Genomic DNA, 12,472 nt, shown 5'->3' with positions numbered 1-12,472 from the left:
AAACAGCAGGGCTGTTTACCTGAATCTGTCATCTAAAATTAAATTAAAGTTGTGTTCTCTTTATTTTACCTATTATTGTATTTTGTCTCTTTCATCTTTGCAAGCTGGGATGAAGATGTGTAATAACCATCTTTACACTTGGAAATGAAAAGGAAGCCCTAGTAGATGGTGAAGCAGCAACACGAGAGGACATGGCACCAGAAGAAACTGCTCTTGGGTATAGACAGCAGTTGTTCTGAGTACTTAGATCAGCAAGACTGGAAAATGGTGAGACAGAACTTTAGGATTATTTAATTTATATGCTCCATGTTAGCACACTAGCTCATACCTTTCTCATACCTGATGCAAGGGGCACAAATACAGAACACCTATTTTTATTTTATTTATTTTTGTTAAGGTTTATTTTAAATTATGTGTGTTTGTATGTGCAAATGAATGCAGGTACCAATGGGAGCCAGAAGAGGGCATCATATCTCCTAGAGCTGGAGTTAAGGACAGTTGTGAATCACCCTGTGTGAGTGTTAGAAACCAACCCTGGGTATTCTAAGTTTCTGGGCTAATATCAACTTAGAATACCCAAGATATAAGATACAATTTGCGAAACACATGAAACTCAAGAAGAACAAAGACCAAAGTGTGGACACTTTGCCCCTTCTTAGAAATGGGAACAAAACACCCATGGAAGGAGTTACAGAGACAAAGTTTGGAGCTGAGACAAAAGGATGGACCATCTAGAGAATGCCATATCCAGGGATCCATCCCATAATCAGCCTCCAAACGCTGAAACCATTGCATACACTAGCAAGATTTAGCTGAAAGGACCCTGATATAGCTGTCTCTTGTGAGACTATGCCGGGGCCTAGCAAACACAGAAGTGGATGCTCACAGTCAGCTCTTGGATGGATCACAGGGCCCCCAATGGAGGAGCTAGAGAAAGTATCCAAGGAGCTAAAGAGATCTGCAACCCTATAGGTGGAACAACATTATGAACTAACCAGTACCCCGGATCTCTTGACTCTAGCTGCGTATGTATCAAAAGATGGCCTAGTCGGCTATCACTGGAAAGAGAGGCCCATTGGTCATGCAAACTTTATATGCCCCAGTACAGGGGAATGCCAGGGCCAAAAAGTGGGAGTGGGTGGGTAGGGGAGTGGGGAGGGGGGGTATGAGGGACTTTTGGGTTAGCATTGGAAATGTAAGTGAGGAAAATACCTAATAAAAAATATTTAAAAAAAAAAAGAAAGAAAGAAAAAACCAACCCTGGGACCACTGGGCCATCTCTCCAGCCCCAGAGCACTGATTTTTAACATGATCACCTAGCATCTTCAAAGATGCAATCTGGAAATAAATACTCACAAGCTAAGCTGTGGGTTTGGTCTCAGTTTTTGAGAAAGGGTCACACTGGAAGTTCAGGTTGCCTTCAAACCATCAGTCCAGTCCAGGCTAAACTCAAATTCTTAGCACTTTCAGTACAGCTCAGGCTAGCCTCAAATCTTAGCACTTTCAGTACAGTCCAGGCTAGCCTCAAATTCTTAGCACTTTCAGTACAGCTCAGGCTAGCCTCAGATTCTTAGCACTTTCAGTACAGCCCAGGCTAGCCTCAGATTCTTAGCACTTTCAGTACAGCCCAGGCTAGCCTCAGATTCTTAGCACTTTCAGTATAGCCCAGGCTAGCCTCAGATTCTTAGCACTTTCAGTATAGCCCAGGCTAGCCTCAGATTCTTAGCACTCTCAGTACAGCCCAGGCTAGCCTCAGATTCTTAGCACTTTCAGTACAGCTCAGGCTAGCCTCAGATTCTTAGTGCTCTTTGCTCAGTCTTCCTGGTGCTCAGATTACAGGCCTCCCTTGGATAAAAGTTTTAATGGCATCAATGTTAAGTTTAACCTTGAAATTTGTTTACAATAAGCGAATATGTAAACACAAATCCAAGTTATAAAACATGTCATGCTATCCAAATTACAGGCACATTCCTGAAAGTCATGGTAATTCAATTTTGGCAAATTTAATAAGTCTTATAATTTGCTAGAGAAGAAATCTTACAACAAATTAATTCACAAAATGATAACTTCCATTTGTTAAAAATGAGCATATTTGTTTGAGAAAAATTAATATATAAAGAAAAAGTGTGTTCAAAATTTAATACTTTATCCATGTATGTGCACATACTTGTTTGTGTGTGTGAGAGTGCACACATATGTGTCTAGGTGGAGGCCAAAGGTCAGCACTGGCATCTTCCTTAACTCATCTCTACTCTAGGTTTTGAGACAGGGTAAATCAGTTCTAATTCTTCAATTAGACTGGCTGGAAAGCAGCTCTGAGGAACCCTCCTGTCTCTGTCCTCTGACACAGATTAAGTCACCTCCCTGCTTTATTTGGGCTCTGAGGAATCAAGTTACGGAACTCCTACTTTCAGGGTAAGCATTTTATCACCTGAGCTATCCCTCCAGTGCCCCAAATTAAAGTTTTAGGTTTTAATATATGCCCATATAAATATACACTTTCAAACATTTAATATTATAAATGTCTGAGCACTTATGTATAAAATACTGTATCTGCAACCTATCATTGAAGCCCTCACACCACCTCTATGAAGTAGGGATTATTTTGCTAATTTTAAGGAGAAAAAGAAAAAAGTGAGATAACCTGGACCAAAACTCTTCAAATCCAGAGCTGATAGAAGTTTGCTAGGACACTATGGTAAATCTGGGGGCTGCAGACTATGTTCATTACCCAGAGTTAGGAAACAATTAACTAGCCTCTCAGCAAGCCTCGGGCCATACAGATGGGAAATCTATTGTTCCTGATCTTGGAACACTTGCTAAGGCGGATGCCCTTCACCTGGAATTATTTTTCTAATCAGTATTAATTACTCTCATGATTAGAATATAAAACTAACTTGTCACTGAGTACTGAGCTGGGATTCACATAGGGTTGGCTGAAAATGGAAACACAGAGAGCTTAGAAATTAAGCAGGGGTGGGGTGGGGTGGGGAGGGAGAAGATGGTTGCTTGGTTGGAAATCTACCTCCTGACTAGACTGTCAATCACTTCAGAGCAGTAATTCCCCTTTCTGCGTCCTGTTGGACTGTTGTGGTACCAGCGCCCCTTCACTTGGAGCTCACTTTATTACTCTCCTCTGCTGCTCTCAAAGCCTCAGATGGGGAGGTGCTTGATCCTTGCAAGACATGAAAGACTGACAGCAACAGCAATACAAGTTAGTATATAACCTTTTATCTAAATGCCCTTATAAATACAATTATCATAGTTGTCTTTTCCTTACTATGGCTACTACCATCTATGTTAAAGATAGGTAAGCCAATGTAAATGTAATTTCAAGAAAGAAAGAAAGCAAGTAAGCAAGCCTAGCAGTTTTCTGCTACATTGAGGTTCTAGAAACTCCTCCAGAAAGTCTACCTATTGATTTAAAAACTCATGCGAGTGCTGTGTGCTAAGTGATTCTCACAAGTGATACAGAATAGAAAATCCTGAAACACTGAGCATCTGAGATTCTCAACCCAGCCCCAGAGAAGGCTAATTAATACCACTGAGAATAATAGGATGCCATAAACTTGTGATTATGAAATCCTGAGCATGTCTAGCCACATCTCTACGAGCGTTCTAAAGTACCTCTCAGGGTACTCTGCTGTGTTTGGTGTCCTAGAAGCCAGCAAGGGAATGGATCAATGTCTTTATTAATCTGCATATAACTCTTATGCCTCCCCACTATAAAGATGTGGCAAAAAACAAAACAAAACCGGGTTTAAGAAAGACATCTGTTTAAAAGTGAAGTTCACTGTGGGCCTAAAGCTTGGCTATAAGAGATAAACACTATAAATTTGTTAGATGAGAACTCTCAACACCTTTGCCTGTATTTAGAGACTTTTTAGAAGAAAAAGATTAGAAATGATTTGAAATCCAGTACTGTGTGTATCAAATGTGAGTCAAGATAGAACATGCACGTCTCGTTTACATGGGGTGGCTGACTCTGTAATTCACAGTTAGAGTTTGCAGATTTTACTGCACTAAGAACTCGAGATGGCCCTGCCCAACGAGTGGTGAACTGTACTGACAACTCTGGAACTTTGGTTTTTTTAAAAAACACAGAAATAAGACTATGTTTCCATTTTAACCCCAGGTGTGGGGATATGGGGCTGCTTCAGACTGTCCCCAGCAGCTGACTATACTTTGCCACTGCTCCAGCAGAGGTATGGCTTTGCCAGTTGCGGATAGTTTCGGTGATTGTGTGATGTTTGGAATTCAAAGGGTATATAAATGCTAGAGCCCAGAGAGGCAGGGGTAAGTGGTTGGTGCTTGTTCAGGATTGGTTAGGGTTTGTTAGTAGTTATGTTCAAAGGAGAAACAAGAAAGCAATTAGATTCAAGGGTCTCTATCTCTTTCCCCTCTATCCTTCTTTCTCTCCTACCTAGTGATAGGGGGTGAACTGGGGTGGGGGGGGTGGGATGGGGGAGAAAGGGTGGGAGAAAGAAGAACCTACAAAGTAGCAAAGACCAGCTACAGTGGGCCATCATACAGTTGTGCTGACTAGGACAGAACAAAAATGTTTACTGAGGATTTGTGAAGGAAGAGGAGATGACCCTAAAAACTTTGTAACTTGGGTCTGATTCAACTTCCTTCCTTTCTCTGGCCTCGGTTCTCAGCAGGCAAAGAAGAATTATTTACAAAGTAGCCTAGTATGCATGGAGTTTTAAGAAAGTTGAGTTCTTTACAAAAAATAATAAAAAAGAAGTCCTAAACTCTTCTCTTTATCAGAGAATTCTAAGAAACAAAATAACAGATAATGAAGGAGCTCAGTTTGTTTCCATTTTAATCCCAGTTGAGGCTGAAATGGTTACATTTATGCCAGATTTAGATCAGATCAGGGTGTTGGTTGGTGGGTGGGTGGTTGGGTGGGTGGGTTGGGTGGGTCTTTCTCCCTGCAGCTCACTCCTAAGTAAAAAAGCAATAGCTGATGCTTTTTTTCTTTTAGGAAAGTGATCATTTTGGTTTCTGTTAAAGCTTGCCAAACAAGGAGAGGTTTCCCAGGGGCTCTGAACAGATTAAAAAATGATTCCAGAAAGCAACTTAGAGATACATTTATAATATCTTCAAAAGTTATCATATTCACAAAGATACTACATTTAGTAGATACAGAGCCACAGAACTATAATATAGAGAGACTTTTTTAGTTTCTTCACTTCGATAAGGGCTAGAATCTCAGTTCGGTTCTTTGGGTTCTGTGCTTCTCTCAGCCAGTTAGAGTGTATCACACAGCTAGAGATAAACCCCAGGGACTCAAATAGTGTGGAATGAACAGAGAACAAACCAGGTCAAACCCCCATATCTGAGTTTGTGGACACGCCAAAGAGAGATGCCTGGACCTGTCCTTAAGGAAGGGCTGTGACAGCTAAACACATCTAATTCAGTTAGTATCACTAACTGCATATAGCTTACAACTGACAAAAGTATAAAAAAACTGCCAAAATATCAACTGTAATTAATGAATCATATATTCTATTATCAAACATAAAACCAAAAGGCTGGATAGCAGGAAGATGGTGACCTAGGACTTTCTAGTACCCATGTACAAGCAAAGGCATTGATTTAATCAAAGAGCCACACACAAAGACACTTCCACAAGAGCAGTGGTGTGTGTATGTGTGTATGTGTGTGTGTGTGTATGTGGTGTGATGTAATTTATGTATGATGTAGACAATTCATATTTCTGGGCTTACCTCTCACCAAACCCCAAAAAGAAGAAACACCCCAAGAAGCGAGAACCACCCTCTGCCTCAGAACCCATCATAAGGACCACCCCAGGCAAATCTAGCACTAGACAAACCCCAGTGGCCCCAGATGGCTAGTACCACTCATTATCTGTTCAGATTTCAGAATTTCAGACTTCATGCCTGGCCCACTTGACACTAGGTGAACTCTACTGGTCTAAATCTCCAGATCAACCCAAGATTCAAGACAGCCCAAGGGTCAGGATACTCCTCATAGACTCCGTTTCCACCCTCAATAGGGCCATGATGCCCAGACTCAGCCTTTAAACTAGCCTCTGGGAATGCAGGTTCTAGGTCTATCTTACATTCTAATTCAGCCCAGAGCCAGGCAGACCACACAACTTAAGCTCCAGGTTTATGTCTCTGTCTCTGAGTCATCAGAATGACATTCACGAACACAGTGGGGCCATTCCCTCCAGTCTCACTATCCAGTCTGACTACAGAGCTTCAGGCTCTGATGGACTCAGCCCAGAACAACCTTCCCAGACCTACGATTCAGGCCAATATATGCAGTCCCTGGTTAGTTTCCACAACTCCAAGTTCCAGCCCTCTAAACATGTGGCCCATAGAATCAGCCCAGCACCCATTATCCCATACTATAGACCAAGCTTGTGGATGTAGGCACTGTACGTGGTGGCTAGTCCGCGGAGCTAGCTACGCAGACTCAGAATCCAGGTAAAACCTAAACAGACCCTAAAGCCCCCACAAACTAAGGCTCTCAGAAGACCCCTGCAGATGCAACCACCAGATTATACAGAGTGGACTGGATCTACCCTCTCAGATTCAGGTTTCCAATACATCCCAGAGGGTACAGGACTGGCCAGGTCCACAGCCTGACTTTGTAAACTCAGGCTCAAGGCCAACTACAATTCCAAATCAGTCTCTGTAGACTTGGTATGTAGGATGGCTTCTTAGAGACCAGACTCTAGGTCTTTCCTTGCAGATCCACATCCAAGGCCCACCTCCTAAGCTTCTCAATACATCCATCTCACTGGATCTAAGCTCAATGCAGAACAAAGGGTGTGAGATCTGTATACCAAATGCTATAAGACATCAGAGAAATCAGACAGAAATAAATGCAAAGACATCCTGTGTTCATGGGTTTGCAGAATATTGCTAAAATGTACAAATGACCTGAAAATGGTTTATAGATGTAACATAATCTCTATCAAAATTTCATTATTTCTTACAAAAGTAGAAATTGTTTCATATAGGAATGCACACACACACACATACATATACACACATACACACACACACACACACCATACAGACTCAAATATCAACAGCAAATCTAAACGAAAAGCCTAACTAGAAGCATCACATGACCACACAGAGATGGAGCTTATACAGGGCTCACTAACAGAGACTGTCGTTCACCAAGGCTGACCTGGTTACAGCGGCTGCTGAGTGCCAGCAGCTGCTGAGTACCGGAGACCAACAGCGAAGCCCTGGCAGGCACCATTGCCCTGGGTGACCAGCCAGTCACCTGATGGAAGGGCTACTTCACTGGGCTTCTTTCTTCCTGGAGAGCTCACTGCTTTGTCGTTACTGGAATAGATACTTCTTCTGGCCATGGATTTGCCATTTCTGCAGGTATTGTCTCTGCCAAACTACCACTAGTGGACTCAGAAATGCCATCTCCACCATCACAGTGTTCCACACAGCATCCTTCTGACCCAGGAACTCACTTCATAGCCAGAAACGTGCAGCCATGGGTCCAGGCTCATGGAACTGGTCTTACCATGGTCTCTATCATCCTGAAGCAGCTGGCCTGAGAGAAGGGTAGAATGGCCTTTTGAAGACAGAGACAGCAACGGTGAGGTGGTAGCTGACTGGAAGATGGAGGCAGGCTTCTCTAGAAGGTAGTATATGCTTTGAATCAGCACCTAATACTTAGTACAGTTTCTTCCAGAGCTAGGATTCATGAGTCCAGGAATCAAGGGGTGGAAAAGGGAAGGGCTCCACTCACTACAGCCCCTACCTAGTGACCCACTACAAGAAATTGTGCTTCCTGTTCCTATGACTCTAAGTTCTGCTAATGTCGGACTTCAAAGACTGACGGCAAAGCTATACAGACCAAAACAGGATGGTACTGATCAAAACAGGCTGTGGAACAGAATAGGGTACCCGAAATAAAGCCAACCATTTATGATCCATTGATTTTCACAGACATGCCAAGAACACACAATTGGAAAAAAAAAAAAAAGACAGTTTTTCCAATAAGTGGTGTGGGATATACATAAGCCAAAGAATACAAATCAGAGGCTATTACACACCATGCACAAAAATCAACTCAATATGGACAGAACAGTCGCACGTAAGGCCTGAAACTATAAAACCAAAATCAAACTCAAAAAACAGAGCAAAGAACAGAGTAAAAGATCAGCGGGGGGATGGGAGAGGTGAGGGGCCTGGAATGGTATTGCTCAAAGGCACGGAATCTCAGGAGAGAAAGTTCACTGGGTTCACTGTACACTATAGTGACTGCCGCTAACAACAAAGGACACTCTCAATCAAGAATGATGAGACCACAGTGGGGCAATGGTGGCTCACGCCTTTAATCCCAGCACTCGGGAGGCAGAGGCAGGCGGATTTCTGAGTTCGAGGCCAGCCTGGTCTACAAAGTGAGTTAGTTCTAGGACAGCCAGGGCTATACAGAGAAACCCTGTCTTGAAAAACCAAGTAAAAAACAAACAAAAACACCACAATTTTCATTCTTTCCACACATAGCAAAGTAAGTGAGGCAGCCCGCATGAGCTTAGATATTCTATAGTGGGCACAAGAACCAAAACAGCACGTTTTACATCTGAAAGACTTTGTAATTTTTACTTGTCAAAATGAATACAAAAAAGAGCGAAAGGGAGTAGGCTAACTTTGTATGATCTGAGCTTTTTATCCAACACCACTTTTCTCTGGAGTTCAGGGAAACACTAGGAGAAACGGACCAATTGTGGGGAACGTCAGGAGTGTGAGAGCTGAGGGGAAAGTGTGGTTCTGAAGGCTCTGCTGCATTAGTGCTCAGTGAGGTGACACCTGCCATCTTTGATCCTGGTCGTCAATAAGCAGACAGCGGAAACTGAGGGGACTACAAAGACAAGGGGTTATCCTCACCCCAAAGCAGCTTACAGCAAATGGCTTTTCTACTCATTTGCTAGTTTTATTTACCTCAAAAAGGGCAAGCGCACAACCATAGAAAATGAATATCTGCTTTCTTCTGCTAGAAGCTCAGTCTTTATATACTCTAACCTAGCATAAAAAGGGTAAAAGAATTCATATAAGAATGGAAAGGTAAAAAACCCCTTTACTCAGTGGGTTCCTTATCCTATTTAGAGAAGCAACTGTGTGAGAGAAATACCGACAGGGCAGACGGCTCTGCAGCTGAGAGCACTTGGGCAAAGGACCCAGGACTGAGTGCCTGCACCCACAGCGAGGCTCATAAGTGTCCATAAGTACAGTTCTAGGTAGCCTTCAGCATTCTTCCGACCTCCATAGGCATCAGACATACATGCAATCAAAACACTCACACACATATCATAAAATAAGTACATCTTAAATGTTCTCATAAACCAAAAAGAGAAGAGAAGAAGTGAGGCCTAGGAGCAAGCACCAGTCTTGGGGCTGTTCAAACACAAGGCACGCAGAACTGGGCTCCTTACTGCATCAGCACATGTTTTACTTTCATTTGTCTCAGTGGAAAAGCTGAAGGAAATCTGATAAAGAAAGAAAGACCACGGCCGGGCTGGGGGTGTCGGGGCAGAGTGCATGTGCGGAGCATGTTCAAGGCCTTAATCACAACCCATCATAAACAGATCAAACTGTACTCAAACCAGAAGCTTCCTGTCTCTGGGCAATTCCGATGAACAGCCACACATTCAGCAATCACCGTTTTCTCAACGATAAGCCTCACATATGACAATATAAGAAAACAGGATATTAAATCGATCCGGCTGTGACTTGTCTATAGGTTTCTAATTTGTTATTTCCTTTCTTAAATTCAGTTTCAATATATATTCCCCATTTTCCTCTAAAATAAACAAAAAACAAAACTTTTTGCAAGCTCAGGAGAGGTTCCTGGACCTGGCACCTAATTCTTATCTATGTACTTAATTATCACTTCATGATGTATCCAGTTATTTGCAGAAAAGTATTTTTTGAAACATGTATCTCTAGGCTGCCTCCATGAATCCTTTTTGGCACAAAGGATGGAAAGCAATTCGATATAAACTCGAACATACATTTAAAATGTAATCTCTAGAATAGGAAGATGAAACAAAACCTTTCAAATAAAAAAAAAATTCCACTGTGAAATTCTGGAATTCCCTTTGTTATAATTACAACAAACTTGGCTGAGCTATCTCATGGAAGCTTCTAGAATACTAATTCAGTTGAGACAGCGCACAGGACTTATGGGGACAGAATCAGAGATGCTAAGGCCTTAAGACATTTGAATTTCATGGCAAAGTGAACACACGAAGGCTGTAATTCTTGTTTGACTTCATTTGACTACATTTGTCACCACGAAAGACGGAAGGCGACTTCTCGGCCGCTCCATGAAGTAGTAGCCCGGGACCTACCTCCTCACAAACTGCGGAAAACCGGTTGAGAAACTGCACAGTGTGCACCACAAACTGGTTTAGAAAGGCCACGGTTCTTTTCTGTTGAATAGCTGGCACCTGTGTCATGTAAAAAAGCAAACACGATTCTTACAGGAGAAACACACTCTCTGCAATCCTTTGGATATCTGGATTTCATAGAGGGGGATGGATGGTCTTTGCCCTGGGACATGTGGTTCACGAAGGGCTAAGAAGAGTCGCTGATTTGTTTTTCTGAATCTTGTGTGAGTCAAACACACACACACACACACACACACACACACACACACACACACACACACGAGCAGCTAGAGAGTCGAATAAGAGGTGAAGTGTCAGAGGTGGTACTATCTCCAGACTGTCAACCTCGGGCGTAGAGACACGTGATGTGGGGAGCAAAGGCTGCGTGGCACACCAATTCTTTTCTTAGCCCAGGAGGGACCCCTTTCAAAGTGGACTGCAGGGCTCCCCCCATTGCCCAGAGTAGGAAAACAGGGGCCCGGATTGGGCCTGGAGAGGTGGCGTCTCCCTGGGAACCAGGGCCCCTTGGCCAAGCCTCCTTCCCTGTTTGTCGGACGCTCAAGTCGGTCTTTTACAAACCTTGGTCAGGTCTATGCCTGACCCCATGAGAGGAAGCCCATCCTCATCCATCTCCTCAGCGGATGGGGACCCCGGGGCTCAGGCACAAGCTCCTCCCAGCCCAGTAGAGAGCCCAGACTCCTTTCCCAAGTTCCTGCCTTCGGGGCCTTTCCGGAAGAAAGCGCGAGTGTTCACCATTCAATGGGTGGCTTCAGAGAGGCCGCCCCGCCCCCTCGCTCTCGCTCAGCATTCTGGGATTGGTAGTTCATGATTCCGATTGTAAAATTGGGCCGGGGAAAAGCTGCTGATGAGCAGGTTTCACAGTTGCTGTTTTAGCTGTAAAATCTGAAAAAATCTGAAAAAGAAAAGGGGGTGGGTGGGTGGGAGTGGTGGAGTGAGGGAAAGAGACGGAGAGAGAAATAGAGAAAGAGAAACAGAAAGAGACAGATTCAGACAGACAGAAACAGGGAGACAGACGCAGGGTTGGGATGAGGTCAGACTGGGAAAGTTAGAAGCTGAGCTGTATCCGTTTTGAGATTTTAATTGCTTAGTCCTGTTACAAAACAAACAAACAAAAAAAAGATCCATAATTCACTGAAGAGCACTTCTCTTTTTGTGTAATCCTACTAAGTGCCAGATACTCTGTTAGCCCTTGTGAAGTCTAGAGAAGTCTGTCAGAACTTGTCTTCAGCCCTGGCAAGCCTCATGCACTGGAGATCCGTTTCTAAGGGTGTTTGTTTGTTTGTTTTGACATAACATAATTTCAAGCAACAACTGAGACACACAGCTGTGAAAGTGACTGCACTTACGTCATGTAAACGATCTTACACCTACAGTATGAAGATTTTGGTTCAGAGTTTGGCTGCACATTTTACCAGCGATGTGAGTTAGGGCAGGTCACCTAAGCAAAAGTAAACCTTTTTATTGTACCAAAACAAGTACTGAAGAAGTGACAGGATCTCCTCTGCTACACTAGTCAAAGGGAGGACATGCAGAATTTTGATGTGCAAAAGTTAGATGGACGTGCAAACAAACTCCTGTGAAAGTTGTGGCATTGCAAATTAGCATGTACAAACACTTGTAGATCCACGAGTACATGCACACCACATGCAAAGTGTGCGGTTCTGTGGATAATAGGAGCTTCTAAGTTGTACAAGAAGAGGAAGCCGACTTTAGTATCTACTTAACATTAAGAGCAGTTAAGATGACAATCTGGAATAAACCTTTGTCCAAACAAAGGTACAGAGACATGAGGGCATATGGCGTTTAAGGCAAAGGAAAGATTGTTTGGTGGTGTAAGTAGAAATGCCCAGAAGTGGAGAATAATGAAACAAGGCAGAAGTAGACACAAAAGCTGACGAAGGGCCTTTTATGGCAGAAGAAGAGTCATGTTTTTCTGAATGGGATTCGTGAGCTTCTGTTTGGGAGTGCTTCTTAAAACGCCCACTCCAGGGCCGGGCGTGGTGGCGCACGCCTTTAATCCCAGCACTTGGGAGGCAGAGACAGGTGGATTTC

The 12,472-nt window shown here is 43.2% G+C and overlaps 1 protein-coding gene across 11 annotated transcripts in view; it reads right to left on the bottom strand.

Annotated features, from left to right (window-relative positions):
• Positions 1-11,174, bottom strand: part of Washc3 (WASH complex subunit 3) — a 123,043-nt gene extending 111,869 nt beyond the window's left edge. For 8 of the 11 annotated variants that reach the window (XR_003948780.1, XR_003948781.1, XR_003948777.1 and 5 more), the window contains exons 1-2: positions 10,979-11,171; positions 10,361-10,459 (exon numbers count right to left, since the gene is read on the bottom strand). Coding sequence is in view for 4 of the 11 variants with exons in the window: in XM_030245232.1 (XP_030101092.1) it covers positions 10,361-10,459; positions 10,979-11,029 (150 nt within the window). In the remaining 7 variants the exon portion in view is untranslated. Of the gene's footprint in view, positions 1-10,360; positions 10,460-10,978 lie in introns of all 11 variants that reach the window. The other 3 variants (NM_026070.3, NM_001122960.1, NM_027487.1) reach the window with 1 other exon arrangement.
• Between the last annotated feature and the right edge of the window lie 1,298 nt (positions 11,175-12,472).

Source organism: Mus musculus, chromosome 10 (assembly GCF_000001635.26).
Source record: "Mus musculus strain C57BL/6J chromosome 10, GRCm38.p6 C57BL/6J".
NCBI classification, from domain to species: Eukaryota; Metazoa; Chordata; class Mammalia; order Rodentia; family Muridae; genus Mus; species Mus musculus.
Note: the sequence above shows the minus strand (reverse complement) of the source record. Positions and strands in the feature narration are given on the sequence as shown.